General features: G+C 41.2%; 1 protein-coding gene across 1 annotated transcript in view; it reads right to left on the reverse strand.

The window, feature by feature from the left end:
- Window positions 1-20,352: 20,352 nt before the first annotated feature.
- bsh (brain-specific homeobox) overlaps window positions 20,353-24,935 on the reverse strand; it is a 96,644-nt gene continuing 92,061 nt past the window's right edge. Inside the window, exon 6 of the mRNA XM_068227132.1 lies at window positions 20,353-20,501. Coding sequence (XP_068083233.1) covers window positions 20,353-20,501 — 149 coding nt within the window. The remainder of the gene's footprint in view (window positions 20,502-24,935) is intronic.

Genomic DNA, 24,935 nt, shown 5'->3' on the forward strand with positions numbered 1-24,935 from the left:
CTCAGCGAGGGATCCCCACCTCTGCCACCTCAAGGGCAGTGTCCTGGAGCTTCAGACTCTGGGTCGGGGGATACAACTGGGGAGAATGACCAGTACCTTGCCCAGGTGGCCTCACCTGCTATGCTGAACAGGGGCCTTGGTCGGGATGGGAAGATTGGAAGTGATAGACAAGGAAGATGGAAGGAAGCGGCCGTGGCCTTAAGTTAGGTACCATCCCGGCATTTGCCTGGAGGAGAAGTGGGAAACCACGGAAAACCACTTCCAAGATGGCTGAGGTGGGAATCGAACCCACCTCTACTCAGTTGACCTCCCGAGGCTGAGTGGACCTCGTTCCAGCTCTCGTACCACTTTTCAAATTTCGTGGCAGAGCCGGGAATCGAACCCGGGCCTGCGGGGGTGGTAGCTAATCACACTAACCATAACACCACAGAGGCGGACTGTGTGATAGCTTACGCCATGTAATTACTACCTTTAGATCGTTCAATAAAGGCATAAAACCGCGCCATAAGGTTGTAACACATCAGTAACTTTTCGAAGCGAGAACTTTCGCTTTGCTCGTGAATACAGAGTTATAAGGATTGAACATACACGCTGGAGATAGATGCGCGGAACTACGCATGGTAGATGTACTTGGATAGGCTACTTGGGGCAGTGAGGGTTCAAAACCTTCTTGAATCGTGCCTTAAAAAAATCATTTCGTACTCGCCTAGGCATCCTTTACGAAAACTGGATTTTTGTGAAGTCTCAGATATTCTTCTTCTTTCCTTCCGCTTTTTTTTCTACACCTGTGGGATCGCGGGTGCGAACTGCGTAGCACATGTGGATTTCGCCCTGTTTTACGGCCGGATGCCCTTCCTGACGCTAACCCTATATGGAGGGATGTAATCACTATTGCGTGTTTCTGTGGTGGTTGGAAGTGTAGTGTGTTGTGTGAATATGAAGAGGAGAGTGTTGGTACGGACACAAAACACCAATACCCCAGCCAGAATAATTAACCAGAAGCGATTAAAATCCCTTAACTGGCCGGGAATCGAACTCAGTCCCTCTGAACCGAAGGCCAGTACGCTGACCATTCATCCAACGACTCAGACAAGTCTCAGATACAGTATTCTTCTAGGGAAGTTATAATAAATATTGCCACGTAAGTACCGATTATGGACAAATGCATTGTGAATACCACCTGAAACATTATGCTGGACTCATTCAACGAAGTAATAGGTACATAAGTTTACTCTATGCGTAGGGAATGGATGCGACTATCTGAGCTTAAGAGAGACATGATTATTTAGCACACTGTGGTGTTTGCAGCAAGATAAACCCGTCTGCACATTCGCGTTCAGAACTTGTAACATACAAGACGAGTTTCGAAGCTATAGCCTAGATTATTCCATTTGTACAGAGTTACGATAGCTACTGTTTGTCGCCTGTAGTGGCTGCATGGTACTAATTGCAGCCGGCATGTGATGTGTTCCAAGGATTCAGAGTTCGAATCTGTTTACAAGATTTTAAATTTTTGTTTTATATTATACTCGTAAAGGCATTGAACTGCCTTAAGTCTCAAAAGCGAAAATTTGAGACCTTGGTGGAAAGGCATAATATGCTGTCATTATTATGTAAAAGAAATGTGTGTAGCTTTTCATTAAACAGGCTGAAATTGAAAGAAACATAGAGAGTAAATTATTTTCACTCTCCTGTGAAGTTCCATATTTATTATATTGTGTCTTTTATTTCCCCGGTCTAGAAAGCCAAGAATAACGGCCGAGAGGAATCATCGTGCTGACCACACGACACCTCGTAATCTGCAGGCCTTCGGGCTGAGCAGCGGTCGCTTGGTAGGCCAAGGCCCTTCAAGGGCTGTAGTGCCATGGGGTTTGGTTTTTTTTTTTCTGATTCACATATATTGATTCACTGCATGTAGCGATCTCCATTAACTAATGACTAGGTTTTCTTGAACATTTTTTAGGTGTTCTGGAGTACTTTTCAACTGTTGTATCTTCAGAATTACCTTATGATTCTTCATTGCCTGGTGTTTCAATAGAAAAATATCTGATAACTGGCAAAAAGTAGCATTAGTTTCTTTTACTAGGAGTGCATTGGTGAGCGTGGATCCCATTGCTGAAAGGCATAGTCGGATTGCTCGATGATATCCGTCGTACACTATTCAGTTTCTAAAACATAAATTTGGGCACATTTCCTAAGAAAATGCTTAGTCATTTACTGGGAGTATCATAGATCTATATGATGTCTGCGCCCCACTACGTACGGGGTACAGCTCCGAAAATATTGACAGTTTTATTAACCTTGTTTTCTAGGCAAGAAATGTGGCAGTACCATATCATTCTACTGTTTGGTACATACCCAATAACTTTACAACAGGTTCAAGAGGAAAGTAGCCCTATATTTATTTGTGGTTCAAAACGCGTTTCTCGTTCACCTGTTAAAATTACAACAGATGATTGAGGAGTAGATAGAGGAGTCCAGTTTCAGTAGTATATCCACCGAGCGAGTTGGCCGTGCGGCTAGGGAGACGCAGCTGTGAGCTTGCATCGTGGAGATAGTGGGTTCGAACCCCACTATCGGCAGCCACGAGGTTCCCCATTTTCACCTTAATTAAGGCCACGGCCGCTTCCTTCTCCCTCCTTTCCTGTCCCATCGTCACCATAAGACCTGTCTGTGTCGGTGCGACGTAAAGAAAAAAAGAAAGTAGTATATCCATCGTGGTATTCATTCACAAAATGTGTGACCTACGAGGATGATGAATTTGAATGAGAAGTTCAGTTGAGACATAGACATTGTTGACTGGAAGACGAACAGAAAAGAACGGTACAAGTACACTCCGGCTTAGTGTGCCTGCTCAGTGGTCCGCTGAGTAAGGTGGAAACACTAAAGACTGAACTGTCATCATTGTCTAAGTTTCGACAAGACTCTGCATTATTTTTTCTATCGTCTCATGGTACGAGTATCAACGTGCAGAACTATGCAAGTAGGTGAATAGAAAGCAATCCACCGAACGAGCTGATTACTTCTCGTCTGGTTCTCAACTTGTATTCCGGATATCGTGCGTTCGTCCCCATTGTCAGCAACCTTGAAAATGTTTTGCCGTGGTTTCCAATTTGGTAAATTACCTTAATAAAATTGATGTTAAGGACGCTACCTTCTCAATCCTAGCTCTTTTCTGTACGACCGACCGCTGCCGATAACCTACCTGTGTTAGTAGGATGGTTTATTTACAACTTGCTTTACACACACACAAGTCATATAGTGACGATGGGATAGGGGCTAGGAGTGAGAAGGAAGCGGCCGTGGCCTTAATTAAAGTACAGTACCAGCATTTGCCTGGTGTGAAAATGGGAAAGCACGGAAAACCATCTTCAGGGCTGCCGACAGTGGGGTTCGAACCCACTATCTCCTTAATACTGGCCGCACATAAATGGCTACGGCTATCGAGCTCGGTAGTAGGATGTTAAACCACTAGAAAGAATAATAGCCTTTTATGTGAACAATCACTTGCAGATCAGCAAGTAAATTAATCTCTTTTTTTTTCTTGCTAATTGCTTTACGTCGCGCCGACACAGATAGGTCTTATGGCGACGATGGGATAGGAAAGGCGTAGGAGTTGGAAGGAAGTGGCCGTGGCCTTACTTAAGGTACAGCCCCAGCATTTGCCTGGTGTGAAAATGGGAAACCACGGAAAACCATCTTCCAGGGCTGCCGACAGTGGGGTTCGAACCTACTATCTCCCTGATGCAAGCTCACAGCCGCGTGCCCCTGACCGCATGGCCAACTCTCCCGGTGAAATATTTATATTTTAATATTGTGTTTATTCTTCCGTTCTTGGACTTTATTAAAGCGAAGAAGGAATTAGCATGTTTTAATAGGCTTAGGGAAGAAATCTAAAACAATGATGATCATCATTATTGCTATTTTCTAAGGATCCATACATCCAGATTATTGGCCCACCGTTCATTAGTTTGTTAGTTAATAGTCAGCTTTCAAAACAGAAGTCCTTAAAATAAATAAATAAATAAATAAATAAATAAATAAATAAATAAATAAATAAATAAATAAATAAATAAATAAAACCGAGCTCGATAGCTGCAGTCGCTTAAGTGCGGCCAGTATCCAGTATTCGGGAGACAGTAGGTTCGAATCCCACTGTCGCCAGACCTGAAGATGGTTTTCCGTGGTTTCCCATTTTCACACCAGGCAAATGCTGGGGCCGTACCTTAATTAAGGCTACGGCCGCTTCCTTCCCACTCCTAGCCCTTCCCTGTCCCATCGTCGCCATAAGACCTATCTGTGTCGGTGCGACGTAAAACAACTAGCAAAAAAAAAAAAAAAAACTACGCCTATATAACTCGCAAACTCAAGATTCATATTTAATTTCTTCTTCTTCTTCTCCTTCTCCTATATTTCCCCACACATTGGTGGCATCACGGGTGTGAACTGTGTTGCAAATGGGGTTTTGGCGCACTTTTACAGCTGGATGCCCTTTCTGACGCCAGCTCTTTGTGAAGATACGTTTTCACTATTGCGTGTTCCTGTGGTGGTTGGTAGTGCTATGAATTAGGGACGAATTATGAGGTGTATATTAAGACAAACACAAACTCTCAGTCCTTGAGCTAAAGGAATTAAGGAGACCTAGCAACAAAACTCGACCTGGCCGGGCATCGAAATTAGGACCTTTGAACCGAAAACCTCAACGGAGATAATTCAGTCAAGGAGCTGAATTCTAGGCTCAAGGTTAATCTAGGAACTTAAATCTAATGAATGTTGAGAATGGAAGTCATGTGCGTTTTAGGGAACACAACATGTGCATTTAAATGAATATATTATAGGGAGTGTTACCGGACCCACACGAAAAAGCTGATTTGAACCATTTAATTCTATCATGTTCTAGATATGAGCAGAACAGCTTTCATTTTACAGATGACTACAAAAATTCTCCTTGCCTTTTTCCCGTGAGTATAATCAGCATATTACGAAGACGAAACGAAGACATTTATCCCACCTTTATCCAGTTCCTGCGTGAAGCAGATATTGCTATACAAATTTCCAGTGTTCTTACAGATACCATTGTCATTCCTACAGCATCCTTCTTATACTGGGAGTGATAGGACATGATACTTTAGGACTGAATGTTTTAGAGTTTATCCCAAAACTGATCCGATTTTCATTAGTTTGGTTATATATAATTACGTTATGCGTGTTCAAGTTAGCTGTAATTCATATATTATTATTGTATTTGAAAGAAATCTATATAGGCTAAGTAAGTTATTTTTGTAACCCCTCGTCGTCGTAAGACCTAACTCTGTCGGTGCGGTAAGAAAACCTCCACAATGTGATGATCAAATACGTTAATACATGACGACAAATACATAAATGAATAAATTAAATAGTCCGCCTCTGTGGTGTAGTGGTTAGTGTGATTAGCTGCCACCCCCGGAGGTTCGGGTTCGATTCCCGACTCTGCCACGAAATTTGAAAAGTGGTATGATGGCTGGAATGGGGTCCACTCAGCCTCGGGAGGTCAACTGAATAGAGGTGGGTTCAATTTCCACCTCTGCCATTCTGGAAGTGGTTTTCGGTGGTTTCCCACTTCTCCTCCAGGCAAATGCCCGGATGGTACCTAACTTAAGGCCACGGCCGCTTCCTTCCCTCTTCCTTGTCTATCCCTTCCAATCTTCCCATCCCCCACCAAGGCCACTGTTCAGCATAGCAGGTGAGACCGCCTGGGCGAGGTACTGGTCAACCTCCCAGTTATATCCCCCGACCCAGAGTCTGAAGATCCAGGACACTGCCCTTGAGGCGGTAGAGGTGGGATCCCTCGCTGAGTCCGAGGGAAAAACCGACCCTGGAGGGTAAACAAATTACGAACGAACGAATATATCTAAACACAAACTTTAATGGAAAATCCCTCATTTTAAAGCGTATAACCCGAAGGTCATCGGAAAGATAGACATTTTTATAGAATTGCCGACTTTCGGGTATAATTTTACATTTTCTTATTTTCTTCATGTATTTCTAAGACTTTCCGCTAGGTACCGTGGTGTGCGGCTAGGTACGGTGTGGCAAGTGACGTAATTTTTGGGCCCTCCGCCACGTACCACATTGCAGCTGGTATCATCGCTACTAGCACTATAGTGCGAGGAAAGCATGTTAGCCTGCTGTTAAGACGGTAGTGTGAAGTAACTACGAGCTGTCGGTTGAAACATCGTTGCGCCGGGCTGAGTGGCTCAGACGGTTGAATCACTGGCCTTTTGATCCCAACTTGGCAGGTTCGATCCTGGCTCGGTCCGGTGGTATTGGAAGGTGCTCTAATACGTCAGCCTCGTGTCGGCAGATTTGCTGGCAGGTAAAAGAACTCCTGTGGGACTAAATTCCGGCACCTCGGCGTATCCGAAAATCGTAAAAGTAGTTATTGAGACTTAAAGCAAATGACATTATTACTATTATCATTTAGACTTTCACGGCCCATGTAACTATTCGTGAGGTATCTTTTTGGGCTTATGCCGTGTAATTAATTATAAACACACTCTACGCGTTTCGAAGTCATCTGTCATCTGTAAAATGAAAGCTGTTCTGGTCGTATCTAGAACATTATACAATTAAATGATTCAAATCTGCTTTTTCGTCTGCGTCCGTTAACACTCCCTATAATATATTCATTTAAACGCACCTGTTGTATCTTTCTTCATCAGGAGACAACAGAGAAATGAAACGATCTATGAAAGGTTATTAGGAGAAAGCAACAAGGAATTTGAAATGGTGGCCTAAGATTTAAAAGGGACGCCATTTTAGCCCCATGCTAGAGACAACGAATGGCAACAGTAAAGCATCATTCTCTAATGCTTGTGATAATAGGTATCCATGATTCATTGAGGTTGTGGCCTATATCGCGGTTGAAATTATCTAGGTGTTTACGTATTTCAATCGCCTCCCTGATAATTCTTGGGCGATATTGCTTTTTACGGGCGAGAACATCCACTTCTTGGAACAAGACATCATGACCAGGTGTTAAGGCATGATCAGCAATAGCTGATTTATCAGGTTGGTTGAGTCTTATACATCTGGTATGTTCTTTGCTGCGAGTACACACCGTTCTCGAAGTGTGCCCAATATAAACCTTGCCACAAGTACAGGGAACTCTGTAGATACCAGGTTGGTGCAATTTAGGCGAACTATCCTTAGTTGGTCACAGAAGTTACCTGATCTTAATTGACGTTCCAAAAACAATTCGTACATGGTACCTACGTAAGATTTTAGCAATACGATCCGTCGTGTAATGTGAACCGTGTAGGCCTATATGAGCGTTAGGAGGTTGGTCATATTAATAAATCATTTAAGAAAACTAATTCGATATGTTGTGCCTTTGTCATTTTATTGGGAGTTGAAGTTAGCCAATTAAATCGCTCCGTGGGCGAATACAAATGAGCTTTGCGAGGCGGTGTTGCTCAATTTGCTTGAGAGACATGCCGAGGGATGAACAGACTGTGGGTTTCTGCCGGTGTCACTGCAGCGCAAGTGCGCGATCCTCTCAGCACGGAGGTTCGAGTTCATATCACTCCCCTGGAGAATTTCTTTTCCTTCGGTGGGTGCTCTAAGTTCGATCTTAAGCCACGTGCAGTTTTAGTAATACCGCATCACATGGGAGGCCTAAGATTCACCGCCATTTAGCACCACGCGTGACGTCACGCAAAGCCGAACATAGCCGACTCCGCTCCGACCCGAAACAGTCTCTTGATGTAGCACCCGACAGGGGCCAGCGGCTGCGTGCTCACTGGGACTCGCATTAATGTAATCATTTATGGAAATAATGAAATATACACTTTCACTTATCATCCCCAATAGTCATTATTAAAAGTAACTTGAAGTATAGTTTTGAAAATTCGAAGATTTTTTTCAGAAATATAAATACAAAGTATACAATACATTTCGTATTAAATATCACTTTGTGAGAAACATGTTGAACTTCAGCGGGATAGGAATATATCATAAATTGTTTTTTCGTAACTGTAATGTTAGTTTTGTGTCTTCAAATCAGAATCATTCAAGCCTTACGTGGCGATTGCTTTTTTTGAAATTAATATATAGATTGATTCAATCGTGTCGGCTATGTTCGGCTATGCGTGACATCAAGCGTGGTTCTAGATGGCGGTGAATGTTAAGGCTAGTACACACCAAGCGACAAAGTTGCGGAACACGTGTATCGCGACAAGTTCCAGGGATGTCCTGCGACATTTTTACCGTGTTTGGGACTGTCGCGATACAAAAGTTGCATGTCGCAGGTCTCCCATTCGAAATGGGATACATGATACAAGTGTTGCGCAACATGATGTAGTCTGGACGTGTCGCGAGACAAAGTCCCGGGACTCGCCGATGCCAGTGTGCAGATAGTCACCGCGTGTTGGTGTTGTGTTTCGTGTTCTGTTGTTTTGCGATAGAAACCACTCTAAAAATCATTGAGGATTTACACACCCTCCTTTGTATTTGGGACGTTATGTCTACCGAGTATAAAAACCGGGACGAAAGAAGGGAAGCAATGGAGTCTCTGGCTAAAAAGTTCACTATGTCCATTCACGAGATGGAGAAAAAGATTCACAACATTAAAAGCACATAAAGCAATTTCTTGCGCCATTTCGCGCCGATTCCTGTGGTGCAACTGGCTCTATAGATGTGGTCGCGGGACATTGTATCGCAACAGTCTAGGGACAGTGTCTCGCAACTGTCCCCATACAATGTCCCGCAACTTTGTCGCTAGGTGTGTACTAGCCTTTAGGCCACCCGCATCCTATAGCCCATTTGAATTCACCCGCGCAGCGCTCCGATCGGCTAACTTCAGCAGTTGAATGAGAACGGTGCGAGATATTAATTTAACTTTTTTCCAATTATTTATCAGTATAACCAACCGTCTAACGCCCACATACCCGATTCACGTTGTTCCGACCTTCCTCTAGATATATAACATGCCAATCATTCTACTGTCACCTCTACCGCCGTAAACGCAGTTAATCTTACAAAGACTCATCTGAGAGAAATTGGGACTACAGAAATTCAAAAGCAACAAATAGCTCGCAAAAACCAACTGCAGTTCCCCATCCGAAAGGTATCTTCGAACCAGAAATTCCTTTTTCTGCAATATTGCTGCACAAACTACTACAGGGAGAGTCCCGCTAGGGTTGCCGTCCTTCTTGCTTCTCGCATGCCAGTTAATGAGAGCGCAGTCACCGTTACACGCAGAAAACCCATCAACTTCAACGAACCACCTGTGGGTGGGAGACGCAGACGAATTATACACCCACGGTATCTCCTGCCTGTCGTAAGAGGCGACTAAAACGGCCGACAAAGGGATGATCGAATTAGAACTATGAGACTACTTGTAAATAGTACCATCACGCAGGGAACACCATGGGTCGCTTTTACTTGCGCGTAGTACCACTATGTTAGGTAGGCTACACAATAGGTTTGTGATTAGCAGCGACAGTGTGTGCTTCCGGCTGGGTTTTACAGTACCTGTGATTAGTACCACTGTATGAGCGATACCACTATGTGAGGAACACCACAGGATAGTACGAATCCCTGTGGTTAGTACGCTTAAGTGCGGAACACCATGGGTTTGCGTAGCCTGTAAATGGCGCCGCAATGAGAGAAACACCATAGGTCTGTGTTACATGTGTGGGTAGTACAATAATGTGTGGAATACCGAGTCTACGCTATTTTGATTAGTACCGCAACATAACAAATACCATGGTTCTACTTTCCTAGCGATAAGTAGGCCTACCATCATGAGGGGCCGATGACCTGGATTTTGGACCTCTTTATACTACAAGCATCCTCGATTCAGTATTGTGCTTTAGAAGCAGTCTCTTGGTCAGTAATGCTACTCTTTAACGGTAGTTTCTGGGAATGTGGGGCATTGCGGCTCGGATCCACTGATTGTTTTAAATTCATATCCATCCATCCATTCATTCTTCGTCCTCACCTTTTGAATTCTGGTCAGTGGAGGATTTTGGACTTTTAAATTGTCATTACATTTCGTCTCATTTCGTACCATTAGGGGCCGATGACCTAGATGTTAGGCCCCTTTAAACAACAATCATCATCATCGACTTCAATGAATGGATAATCAGATTGCAAAACAGATAGAAACAATAAAACTTACCCCATTACAGCAAGTGCTCTCTCCTTCAGCCTGTAGACAAGCATTAAATTGTGTGATGATATTCCGGTACCGCTCCTGAAATTCTGCCACATAAATTTTCAACATTTCTGCGCGAATTGCATTTTTCAGTTCTTCTAAAGTGGGAGATTATTTCTATACACTTTATCTTTCAAATTATCACATAAATAGAAGTCGCATGGCGTTAAATCGGGAGAGTAATCTGACCATAAACGTGCACTAATCATTCTGTTCCCGATAACATCACGCTGTGCATTAATTGAGTTGTGAGTGGTATGTGCTGTATTTTTACTGGCGCCTCCGTGGCTCAGGTGGCAGCGCGCCGGCCTCTCACTGCTGGTTTCCATGGTTCAGATCCCGGTCACTCCATTTAAGATTTGTGCTGTACAAAGCGAAGGCGGGACAGTTTTATTTTCCGGGTACTCCGGTTTTCCCTGTCATCTTCCATTCCAGAAACACTCTCCAATATCATTTCATTTCATCTGTCAGTCATTAATCATTGTCCCAGAGGAGTGCTACTGGCTTCGGCAACCGGCACAATTCCTTTCCTCGCCGCTAGATGAGGGCTTCATTCATTCCATTCCTGATCCAATCAAATGACTGGAAACAGGCTGTGGATTTGCGTTTTCATGTGCTTGTAGTTTTACTGGAAATATTCCAGTGACTTTTTCCGTTCAGTCAGTTGAGGAAAAAGACTTGTTCAGTATTAATTCTTTGCATAGGTCAGAATTCTTGGTGTCGTTAAAAATGGGTTCTATAATTCCTTTAGTAACAATAGTACATCAAACTCCTGTTTTAAGATCACGAAGCGGAGTTTCATGCATTATTCTTGGATACCCACGTGGCCGATATTAGTTACTTTGCGAAATTACACGACCATGCAAATAACACCACGCCTCATCAGAAAACAGCACTAATTCAGAATTTAATTCACCACTGTTGACAGACTGAAGAAACAATTGCAGTAATATAATCTTGCGGCCGGACCTCTTGGGCTTCAACTTTGTACTTTTATGATTTTTTAAGGCTTAGATTTCAATTTTCTTACCAGTAACCTTGCAGAAGAAGAAAAAAAATATATCATTTTGCTGAGCCAGTTTCCTTAAAGATTTTTTAATTGAAACTCACCTTCATACTTCAAATTCTTAAGAGTCAAAGCATAGTGAATAATTTGAGTGAGTTTATGTTATGTGACATAAAATCAGACGGTTATCCTGTCAGGTATATCTGGGTGTGAAATAATAATAATAATAATAATAATAATAATAATAATAATAATAATAATAATAATAATAATAATAATAATAATAATAATAATAATAATAATCTTCATCATCAAATACTCCTTTCACAAATATCCTGAATTTTTCATCATTTAAAACAGTCGTTTGTTTAACTATTTTTTTGTTTAACAGGGAACCTCCAGTTTTGAATTTATTCACAATTTTCATAATTCCGTAATGCGTTGACTCTCGCTCTCCAGGAAATTGTTCGCGGAATCCTCTTTTCACTCTCCCAGCAGATTGAAGCTTTAAAAATCTACAGCACACAAAAATACGCTGTTCAACACTTAATTCAAAAACCACGAAGTGTACTAAATCGATCAATTACTGCTTAATAAGAAGCATTCAAGCTGTACGCTGTATGGAAGATCGCAGATTAGCTGAGATCATGACATCACTCGGACCGGGTGACTACTGCATCATCCACTCGTTCAGACATGGCACAGAGAATAACCCGCAACTTGACTGAAGCTCGCACTGTGGTCAATTTTTTAATTGAAACTCACCTTCATACTTCAAATTCTTACGAGTCAAAGCATAGCCTTTGTCGGGCGTGAATAATTTGAGAAGTGAGTTTATGTTATGTGATATAAAATCAGACGGTTATCCTGTCAGGTATATCTGGGTGTGAAATAATAATAATAATAATAATAATAATAATAATAATAATAATAATAATAATCATCATCATCATCAAATACGTCAGTCACGAAGCGATTCCACGATTACTGATAACCTCTTCATTTCTACATGGATGCTTGCTTGTCAGACCTGTCTGATGAATGATAACCTTGGTCTTCTGTGCGGCCGTTTGCAGTCAATACAACCCTCAGCAGCAATTGTTATTATCTGGGAATGACGTAAAGTGTGGCCCCTCAGCAACAATTGTTATTATCTGGGGATGACGTAAAGTGTGGCCCCTCAGCAACAATTGTTATTATCTGGGAATGACGTAAAGTGTGGCCCCACCAAGTAAGAAGTCTTCTGCGTATTAATTTAACCAGAGATCTACTCTGTTTTACTCGACGTAGACCTCCTTATCCCTCCAGGTCACTTTAATTATTTTACGGAAACACCACATTTGGAAAGCCTCAAGGTGTTTGACATCAGTCTTGTTTCTGAGGCGTACGACAGGTGTGTAATTCTCATACGGGGGATAAGACTAGGCTTGTTAGTGTTCAGTAATGTGCTATTCTGCATTAAAGCAATGCTAGCTTGTGCAATCTTACTTATTTTAGTAGTACATCTTTCATCCTTAGTTATTTTCCTGCTGTCGCAGAAGGTTTCATTGTGACATCATTTACCTTCAAACATAAATTCTTTGTTGTCTGCATTTTGTCGCTAAAATACCATATTTCTACAGTATTTGCATTATGCTAATCATGGACTGCAGGGAAGATGGACTTTCTGCTAGTATTGCCTGCATCATCGGCAAACTTTATTATCCCGAGTAATTTTCAATTGAATTTCTCTCCAATCTTTGTACCGTCCAGTACTTCTTCCATTATCAGAACTCCGAAAGCTTTGAGGAGGGCTGCAGAGAAAGGACACAGCTCTCTTCTTCTTTTCTTGATGGGCACTTGGTCTGAAAGTCCTGCTTGGAAAGATATTACTGCTTCTCGACCGTTCTACAAATCATATAGGTGTAGTGAGTTGCTGTACACCTCCAGTACTAAGTAGTAGAGGAAATAATTTATGCCAGGATACTCTGTCAAACGCCTTCACATAATCTATGAAGCATACAAACGCTCATCGATAATAACCGTGGCACAACTGGCATAATGAAATCAAGTATTTTTATTTCTACTAATAGCAATTGGTGGAGGTTCTTTTTAGGCACGATCCAATTTAATGCCATTAACAGACACCCTTCTTCCTCTTTGCTTCATGCTACATCTATTTTCTTGTACGTTTCAGCTTCATAAGTATCGTTATAGCAAATGTTAGATTTTGAGCTCTGTCTACGTCGAGTAAAACAAAGTACTGTAGATCTCTGGTGAAATTAATACGCGGAAGATATTTTTCGTGGTGGGGTCACACTTTACGTCATTCCCAGATAATGACAACTGTTGCTGAGGGTTGTATTGCCGGCAAACGGCCTCACGAAAGACCAAGGTTTTTATTCCCCAGACATATCTGACAAGCCAGCAACCATGTAGAACTGAAGATATTTATTAGTCATCGTGGAATCACTTCTTGACTGACGTACTTGATGATTATGATGAATTATTTCACACCCAGATATACCTGACGTGATTAACGTTTGATTTTATGTCATATAAGTTGCCAGTGAGCAACATAAATACTTCTTTTTCTGTCGAGTAAGTGTTCAGCAAGGATTCTCAGACACCTATCCCATCTGGAGTGCCTGTAGGCCTACCCCAACGGAAGCCCAACGGAGTTATGTATGATATGGTTATCGACTTTTTTTCCAGTCTTCTCGTTATAATGTGCAATAATATTTTGGACGCATGAGGAATGATGATAATAGATGCAATCAACAATAATCAAATAATTTTTTGGAGTCCACCAATATATGACTGATATTGTAAGATAATGTCCACTCGTAGGAGCTCTTCACGGTGGTATTGGGGATTATAGGACAGGTTTCTAAATGTGCAAATGAGAATTTCAGACAGCAGTTTCAAAATCAAGTACAGTAGTTTATTTTTCTACAAATAATACATCGATAGCCTATCTATATCATTTTATATTATATTACAATATCATTAAAATAAATTATGGTACTCAACTAATGGAGGAGATAAGTTTTTCATTTTTTAACTCAATGCAGTTTTACTTTGAAAGCATCGTAACTGCCATCCAAACCTTACCCTGGTTTCCGCTTTTAAATATCTACATATCTTACGGTTGCATTCTTCATTTCAAATATAAATTCGAGGTTCGAATATTTTGAGACCGGATGACCTGCTCTAAGTTTGATACATCCTGTCTCATAACATATTAGTGTTAGTGTCTTCAACATTCCTATTGTTTGGTATCCAGCATAAGAGATGTCAAATTATGTTGAGATTCGATCCTGTAACCTTGAGCACAAAGATACGAGTACCTAACCAGCTGCGGATCTCGTCCGGATTGATCATTTTTTTGTATTAGTCCGTTAAGTTAGATAAATGTCTTTATTGGTGTCGTTACGGCCATTAGGTCTTCTCGTAGATTAAACTAAGCTCGATTGTTTAGTCAATTTACGTGTTGATACACCATATAGTAAACTAGTTTTAGTCTGTCTGTCTCATAAGAAGACAAATAACCTTCAGTCTCTGTTCCATCCTCACTGTTAGTTTGACTGATTTGTCATGTATCAGAAGAAGCATCCTAACATGATACTGTACTTAGATTTGTCAACTATAATCAACCAATAAAATAGTTCAGTGAAGTTAAAGTATGAAGACATTCAGTTCCTCTTTGTATCTTGTTCTTTGTTCAATATCGATTTTTTTGTAGAATACTGCAAAAATAAAAATAACTTTAAAATTTAGTACGGGGAAATTAAGTGCATGTTTCACTGAAATGGTTATTACTAGACACCGGCTCTTAGAAAAAATGCCTTTCACTTATTTTTATAAAAACAGTAGAACTATTTAACATACGTTCATTTCAGGATCTTAGAGTTATGAAGAGCTTAGAAGATTTTGTCTGTTTTAAGGGAGACGTGTACAAAAATTAAGGACACTATTTGAGTTAGAATCATGAAACTTTGCACACTGATTTAAAATACATTGTTCTTAGCTGCAAACATTAATCAGTTAAATTAGATAAAAAATGTTTTTGAAAAATTCAAATTTGAACCTTGATCATATTGATGTAGGCTACCTATTTTTCAGCAACGGTGAGGTCTTCGACATTGTAATTTTTATAGTGATTTGTAGGACCTCGATGATTTATTGCTTGCAGGCGTTTTTAATTCCATGCTAACGAATTCGGTGGTGATGTGTTTTCGATTGAGTAGTGAACCCTATTTTGTAAAGTGTGTGGAACGTCAATGAACTGTGTAAAAGAAGAGTCTTATTTCGCAGCATGTAGAAGCTGTGAAATACTGCATAAATCTGCTCTGTGTGGCAGGAAAGCAGGAGAGTCAGAAGCAACTCCGATCTCTTCGTTCGCAATACCTAAACGCCAAAGACGTGATCGAGTAGTACTGAACTCATTCTGAAAGAATTAAAATTTACATTTTTGTATATTAGATATTTTAAATTGGTGCCTGTTTTCCTGATTATTATGAACGTTTTTAGTACTTACGTCGGCTGAAGAGAAGTTTTGAGTCAAGAAGAATGGTTTGTTTTATTGTATACTAAAGAGTGAGGAATACAATTATTAACTTCCACCTATGACTCAGTTTGCCACGCCTGTATATTTGAGAAATATATTTTGCCTTGTTAGTCGGTGCGCAGGACGTTCGTGAAACATCAAAGACCACTACTCAGGATTCTGGAAGGATCCTTATGATCACAGAGCAGATATTATTGTACTTCTCTGAACGTTACCATGTGGTGCGGCTTTGATGTTCCTTGCCTTTGTCGCGCCAATGACAGCTTCAGAAGACTAGAGGGAAATATTCTTTGACTCAAGCCGCACCAGTGAGAGCTCTGCTGTATCCAATGAAAATATTAGGATGCTGGATGACAGTTTGTCAACTCCTCGTGGAATGACTCGCTTGGTTGCGCTAGTATTTGTAACCCATTTATAGGTTATTCTCTCGTATCGTTACTACATATTTCACGTGCAAGACAATTGATCAAACCATACAATAAATATGAAGTGAGCAGCAAAGTTGAAACAAACAAACATTGCACTGCAGAAAGCAAACTGACAACTCCCACTTTCTCTTCTCTCATCCCACTCAGCCTTTTGAGATGCCGGTACTTATAGAGCAGAAGCACTATAATAGTTCGTGCCTGACGAGGTTAGCTTGAGAGAGAAGCTGTTCGACCCTGGCCAACAATAAATAGCACCTTTAACTCCCTCAAGGATGGTAGAAGTCCAGATGGCATGGGAACAGACCGGTTTTCACTCGATCCATGGGATGATGGACACGGTAGTGTGATAATGCGAGGGCCGGCATATTGTAGTGGAAAAGTGTGTTAGGGAAGTCGGCACGGTTTATTCTTACACTTTATTTCGTTGTGGGAGCCTCTGTGGCTCTCGGCCTCTCACCGCTGGATACCGTGGTTCAAATTTGTGCTGGACAAAGCGGAGGCGGGACAGGTTTTTCTCCGGGTACTCCGGTTTTCCCTCCCATCTTTCATTCCAGCAACACTCTCCATTCTCATTTCATAGCATCTATCAGTCATTAATAAATCACTTTGGGAGTGGCGACCCTCGTACTAACAGCCTATATCTGATTCATTCATTACATCCCTGATCCGGTCAATGACTGGAAAACAGGTTGTAGGTGTTCATTTTCATTCATTTCGTTGTGTGACTTTCGATGAATGTCGGAGACTTTAGCTTACACTTTTATTATTCAATCCTCTGCATTTTGTTCTATCTTGATGTACCGTATCGTAGTATGATACCCACAATGCCAATATTAGTTTTAAAAACTAATGCACGAGCGTGGCTCGAAATTCATTTGCTTTTCACTCCGCTGGAAGATACAAGATAGTGATATCAGCATTTGATTTCTGGCATAATCCTACTGGCACTGTTTCGCTCAACAGCAAGCCTGCGGCGCTGTTCAGTTGTTCGTGTGCAAGAGAAAAAATAGAAGAGTTGCAACACGGATTACAGTGTGTTTCGTAACGAAGAAAAATATGAAAGCCAAACAATCCTTTTATTTATAATTTATATTCCACCTCTAGAATATAACAATTCCTTTCTTACTTCATATGGCAGTCCCACGGGCATAGAAAGCTCACTCGCCCACTAACGGATAACGGTAAGTGATAAGCTCGGAATGGAAGGTTAGCCGAGTACAAGAAAGTGGAGAAGCGCCCTGTCGAAGGAACTGGAATGGTGGTAAGCATGCGGGGCGTGGCCGAGGCCACGGTGCAACTGCAAGCGGGCCCGAATAGAACCTTGTAGGTTGAAGCGGGTAGCGCGAAATTGAAACCCGTGGTTTATGACCACAATTATAGTCCTTGGTTCCAGGCCTTTGCAAAACTGAAAAGCCCCGGTATGATTCCCAGTACAACTCCTAAATTACCGATGAAGTTGCCGTGCGGTTAGGGTCCGCAGCTGTGAGTTTGCATTCGGGAGATAGTGGGTTTGGACCCTGAAGATGTTCTCTGTGGTTTCCCCATTTTCACACCAGGCAAATGCTGGGGCTGTAACTTAATTAAGGCCACGGTCCCTTCCTTCCCACTCCTATCCCTTTCCTATCCCATCGTCGCCATAAGACCTGTCTGTATCGGTGCGACGTAAAGCCGATTGTAAAAACAGAAAAACAAACAAAGTCGACCCTGAAAAGCATAGTGTCTCGTACGATATGCGACAGGGTCCGTAAGAGGGATTTTTTTTTTTTTTGTGAGCGGTAGAAAATTAAACAACTATAAAACTGGTAGACTACAACTTTAATATAATGCGTCATAACCTCTAACGATGGTAAATGGAAATGGCGTATGGCGTTTAGTGCCGGGAGTGTCCGAGGATATGTTCGGCTCGCCAAGTGCAGGTCTTTTGATTTGACTCCCGTAGGCGACCTGCGCGTCGTGATGAGAATGAAATGATGATGAAGACGACACATACACCCAGCCCCGTGCCAGCGAAATTTACCAATGATGGTTAAAATTCCCAACCCTGCCGGGAATCAAACCCGGGACCCCTGTGGCCAAAGGCCAGCACGCTAACTATTTAGCCATGGAGCCGGCCACTAACGGTGGTAATAACATCACATCATATATCGTACTAGAGGAGTACATAAAATTTAATAGCATGTCCAGTTAAATACCCCTAGCCTAAGTCATAAGATGTTAAGACTATCGAATTATGTAAATGTCGCTGTGACCATTGATTCAGGGCTGTTATTCGTCATGCAAAGTAACTGATCGAAAACTAAAATTTGGGGTAAAAATATCCAGGAAATTATGCTTAGGAACTGAATCTTTTTAGGATCACTGTATCACAAAAGTCGCTCAAACTGTGGCAGGAAATGTTCATATGCCAAATGAAAATTAAAGTCTAATGTTTCGACCTTCATATAAGGTAAACTATCCTGTTGACAGTTCTAAGATCAATATTTCAATATTGTTTTACATATTTAACTGTGTATAGCATGTAAAATATTATAAACAATTTGCGCAGTGATCTTATCAACTATAAAATTCTGAAGTATTCAAGCTCGTTAGGCCTTTCCAAACGTGAAATTACCAGCGTCTCGCCCCAGTGTGGCAGTGGGCTCGTCAATTGGATTGATACACCTTTCTAAGACGCTGACGCTGCACCGTTGGTACACCACAGCTAGACTCGTCTGTAAGACAGTACACTGACAGCGCACTAGGAGAGTTATATACCTCCACTTTTGGCCGCCAGCGTCTCGGAGACGTGTGGCAATCTAACTGACGAGCCCGCTGCCACACTGGAGCGAAACGCTGGAGATTTCAAGATTGAAAATGCCTGAAAAGCATGAATACTTTAATATAAAATAATGTCTCAACATCTTAAAATTATAATTTTAACATGTCACACACAAAATAATAGTCAAGGTAGTAATGTATTTTCTAAATATAAAAAAATAATACATATAACATAATTTGTACTGTGCATTGTGTGTTTAAAGGGAAATTACCCTTTATGGTTTAGTTCAACATGCTGTAAATAATTGCAAATTAAAATTTGAACACTAAAATTTCTAACAGTTTGTATGTTTCATTTTATGGTTGGAAATAGTCTACCTTCAGGTGCACTATTTTTCCAACATATTCACATATTCGGATTCCAGATCAATACTAAAGAATACGAAACTAATGAAATCTTAACATTTCATCTCTGAGATTATGATTATTTCTAAAATGTTTCTAATTTACAGTAACATTGAAAGTTAAGGAGTAAATTTTGAATTTCTGAATGGAACTTATGGAGTTATGAATATAGCTTACAATGTGAAGTAATCTTTCTTCAGTTTTGCATTTGGAATTCGTTTACAAAAAGTGTTCATTCTTAATCAGTGATTCCAATTTCCATGAGCACAATATTTCATAGGGAATACTACGATTAGAATGAAAACTTTCAGGATTATTTTATTGTTGTCTCGTTAGTATGTCTTGCTGCATAACAAACTGAGACGATTCTAGGCTCAAATTCCCAAATTTTTCTGCCTTCTCCATTATCAGAGGAAACGTTTTCCACCTAAGAACTGGATAATCTTTAGTTTATTTGTAAGTATTGTTGTTTTGAAGGTTTTAATTCAATATGCATAATCAGAGTACAACGGATGTCTCTTGTTAGTGAAGGCAGAGATTTGCTTCACTTTAGCGACAGAGGCTTTATAACTTTTTCCCGCATTCCAGACGGCTCATAACTAACTGTCCATACGATTACTATGGAAAGTTATTCACTTCCTGAATTCCTGCCTATCGAAACACAGAACTTCCTACGTTTACCTGAGGTCATTTTCCATTACGTTGCAATGAACCCCTACTACAATCACGATCGAGATAAATGTCTGAGTGATGGTCTTTTAAGTTTTATTCACGACAGTACTTAGCATTAAATTATTATTATTAACGCTATATTTTCCACAATATGGTATGTGTCCACTTCCTCGTTTACTAGATCAACATGTTACAGAAACCATAGCTGATAGTTCTAGGCACTGGTTTCTTTCTGGTTAACAGCTACTCCTACTGTCTTGACGTGAACTGTTATTCAATTCTAGAAGAGAATTTGAGTGACTCCGCAAGGTCCTGATGTTCTCGAACTCCGTGTCGGTCACACCAACATAAGCCCTGCACTGGTACTAGCATGGTGCTCTCCGACGATGTCTATCTCGTCATCCTCGCTGTCTGATGGGAGATGACTGCTCTGGGACTTGCAGCCGCCGCTGGCTGCTGGCCGAGAGAAGTCCACGGGGCCGTCACCTGAAACAGAGTCCACGAAACTTTTCATCACACTGATAATACTTCACTACTTCAGACTCAAAGGGGATTTGGAGTTAATCTATAGATTAGCTGACGCCAACCCTATGTGGAGGGATGTATTCACTATTACTTGTTTCTTTGGTGATTATGTAGTAGTGTGTTTTATATATACAGGGTTATTCGCCTAACATGTTACACTAAAATAACTTCTAAACCATTAAAGTTATCCGCATTCAGTTTTCATAAACATACATGGTACCCAGGGTCTTGTAAAATAACGTGCTACTTATTCTCATGGGGAGATTAATAACCGAGATATTGATACTAACTGCATATTCTTAAATGGAACGGCAGGAATGCATACATCTGGCCTAAAAGTTCAACTGCGTACAAGTTCAAATATCTAAGTATTTTCAAAATCGGACATTTACTTTTGAGATATCAGTAAGAATGCATTTGGGCTTTTGCGTACCACATCAGACAGCGTACGGTTGGCCAAGGACGTATTGGCACGCAAGCTGTTTCCTGACATTGATTCCAGCCACAAAACGGATACCAAGCATGTATTGTAAACTATCGTACACATAAAGTGATGTACCGTAACATACCCTGAGTGTGTAACGTTATTGCATGACTGGCGAACACACGACGGGGAAGGAAGATTATTCGGACATTATCATTTTCTTTTTCTACAAGGAGTGTTTTTGGACGAATTCAGGTTCTGTTTGTTTGAAAATGATGGCTGCATTTTGGTTATGCCGCAGACAGGGGTGAGAGGCATCACATTGACTGAATTCGCACAAGACATACAGCGCCAACTCAAGGCCTTATGGTGTGGGGTGCTATTGGATAAACCACAAATCACAGTTGGTGCGAGCCCAGGGCACTGTGACCAGTTTGACCTACGTGAATGACATCCTGCGACCCGTAGCCGTACCCTTTCTGTACGACACCCCAGATGCCATATTTCAGCAGGACAAAGCGCGATCACATGTTGCTGCACGAACACGTGCCTTCTTGTTGTCACAGGATGTCAGACTGTTGCACTGGCCCGCCCGATCATCGGACTTGTCGCCAATCGAAATGTGTGAAATATGGTGAAACGCTGGGTGCGATGCAGTGATCCAGTGCCAACCACCAAAGATGAACTGTGGAACCAGGTGAATGCAGCATGGATGGCTATACCCCAGGACTCCATTCGCGCCTTATACCCATCGATGCCATCACGTATGGAAGAAGTTACCAATTTAATGGACTTTGGACCTTGTAGGTCATCACACTATTTTCTTGTGGGTTAGGGTATCCGAGACCTAGTAAGTTCATTCCTTCAAGCCTTTCAGGATCACAGTTTTCTCGCTCACTCTTCAGATTAATTCCTTACCTCGATGACGGTACAACATTTACGTCAGCCATCGTAGATTTCGCAATAAAATTCTGAATTGTTCAATATCTCCGTTACTATACAGTGGTTTGCCAAATTATTATACTCAAAACAAGTATATGCCTTTTTGAAGAGCAAAGCTGTTATATTTTCCATTGTTAGTTCTACAGATTGTCCATTCATGAGTTATTTATTTTTTGCAGGCCGCTACATATATCAAGAAGTTGGCAAGTCCTGAAATAGTGTCATGTCATTGTTGGTCAGCCTAGAATTTCACCACCATTGGCGGGCAAGTTGTGTATAACTATTATTTGTAGATGTCCTATGGTTATTGTGGTCTATCTGTTCTCTTTTAAGGTTGGTATTTACAGTTACTTTTACAGTAAGGAATGCGGAGTACTTAGTAATAAGAAGCCGTGTGGAACAATGCATTAAATCCATTGTTATTCTCCGTTTAGGGATTCTAACCTACAAATTGAGATGGGGAAGCATTGTGATTTAAGCCCTCGTAAGAAGGCCGCATTTATAACAAACGACAGATTTCATCAATTGTGGGGGTGTCACATTCATCGGTGAGAGAGATCGCCAAAATAATGAAAACAAGCACACCTCTTGACTTATACCACAGAGGTCAGTGTGGACTGGCCAGTCAAATCGCCTGACATGAATCCAATAGAAAATATTTGGAATACACTGAAGAAATAAATTACTAAACAAGGTGTCATTACAAGCAAGAATATGCTGCTAGAAAGATTTAATGAGGTTTGGAACAGCCCATTTATGGAGGAACAGACAAGAAAATGCATTACAAGTATGCCAAGAAGGCTCTCTGCGCTGATTGCAGCTAAGGTTGGTTTCACAAAATACTAAATGTTTGATCATTATAAAGACAATTGTAGTTAAGAAACTGTTTTTTCTGTGGAAAATGGTAAATAGAATATGTGAAATACAAATGAAATAAAGAAAATGCATGAAATATAACCAGAAATATATTTATTTTTACCAAAATGTTAGCAAATCCATGTATTTTCAATCTGAGTGTAATAATTAGGCACATCACTGTAGGTCGTATGATTAAAACGTATGAGACAAAGATCCAAAATTGTACTTTATACACCACTTGTTACGTGCAGTTTTTCGATACAGCTAATTCTGACGAGGAAATGTGATGTTTCCTACTTTAGACCCCTTAATACTGCTTTGCCTCTATAATAAAACAACGATACATTCTAGTAGACAACTCGGCTATCCGTGAACTTATGGTTTCGATAACTTTCAACCCATTTCCCATAACTAACTAACTAACTAACTAACTAACTAACTGACTGACTGACTGACTGACTGACTGACTGACTGACTGACTGACTGACTGACTGACTGACTGACTGACTGACTGACTGACTGACTGACTGACTGACTGACTGACTAACTAAAACATACGAACTGAATCTATCGACTGATGTATATCTAATCCGAGAATAAAGCGAGGTACAAAAATTGGAAATGTACAGTCAAATTATACTTTTATATATAAACAAGGAGAGTCTCTTCTACATGGCTAACCATGGGGAGGTGATTGGGCCGATAATAATGAGTATATTAAGCTAAGAAATATGGTCCAATATACTACTGAAAATCCACAGCCTATTTTCAGTCATTCAACCGGGTCAGGAATGGCGAGGTTAGGAATTGTGCAAGCTGCCGCAGCTTGCCGCACTTCTCTGGGGTAATGATAAATTACTGACAGATGAAATGAAATGATGTTGGAGAGTGTTGTTGGAATGAAAGATGACAGAGAAAACTGGAGTACCCGGAGAAAAATCAGTCCCGCCTCCGCATTATCGAGCAGAAATCTCACATGGAGTGAATGGGATTTGAACCACTGAAACCAGCAGTGAGAGACCGGCGCGCTGCCGCCTGAGTCACGGAGGCTCTTCAAATACACTGCTACTACCACTGTTTGTTAATTACAGTTGGAAGAGAACGCACATCGTGCTGCGTTGTCTAGCGTGTCGACGGAAGTCACTTCGAGCAACCTATGACATTATTCCTCCTCCGGCCCAGTGAAAACCTCGTTACTCGAGGCACACTCATCAACAGTCTGCACGCAGATTTCAGTGAGAAGAGATCTTGTACAAGCCCATTGTTCACGCTTAGCCTTGAATTACGTAAGACTAGCACGCTACACCATAAACTTCTCAGATTCTCCTTGCCAGAGCAGTTTGCGAGAGATAAAACATGATTTCGATCTCCTTGGACGGATGTGATCGCTTTGATACGCCATTTTCCATGTCCGGGATGCGACCAATGAGAACTGTAGATTCTTCGTAGTTTTGCGCTGGTCGGGAACTATTTTAAGGAGAACGAAGGAATTCCAGCATATTTAGAGCCACAATTAGAAAGTCTGTGTATTAGGATGATATTAAACATTTTAGTGATGCTTCTTAAAGAGTAGTAAGTGCGTATGGCTCTTTAGGAAATACGCCTTTAATAGTAGACCATCAATTAATTAGACAGTATCTCTATAATGGCCGCAATTGTAGGATTCTTTAGAACATCAAACCATGTTGTAAGACCCAATGGTTGAAATATGAAATAGCGTGTGGCTTTTGCCGGGAGTGTCCGAGGACATGTTCGGCTCACTAGGTGCAGGTATTTTGATTTGACGCCAGTAGGCGACCTGCGCGTCGTGATGAGGATGAAATGATGATGAAGACGACACATACACCCAGCCCCCGTGCCAGCAAAATTAACCAATGATAGTTAAAATTCCCGACCCTGCCGGGAATCGACCACGGGACCCCTATGACTAAAGGCGAGCACGCTAACCATTTAGCCATGGAGCCGGACCCAATGGTTAGAAAGAAATCTCAATTTGAGGTTTGGGCTTCACCGATAGCCTTGGCAGCCCTCAGTATACGCCACTGCCTGAAGGGATAATCCCACAGTTCCCTTTTTTTTTTCATGAGACTGTATAATCCTGAAGTTTCGTGGTATAGACATTTCCTACCATGTCCAAGTAAAGCCCAGTATGTTTTATGAATTTGTTGGTC

This window comes from Anabrus simplex, chromosome 1 (assembly GCF_040414725.1).
Source record: "Anabrus simplex isolate iqAnaSimp1 chromosome 1, ASM4041472v1, whole genome shotgun sequence".
NCBI classification, from domain to species: Eukaryota; Metazoa; Arthropoda; class Insecta; order Orthoptera; family Tettigoniidae; genus Anabrus; species Anabrus simplex.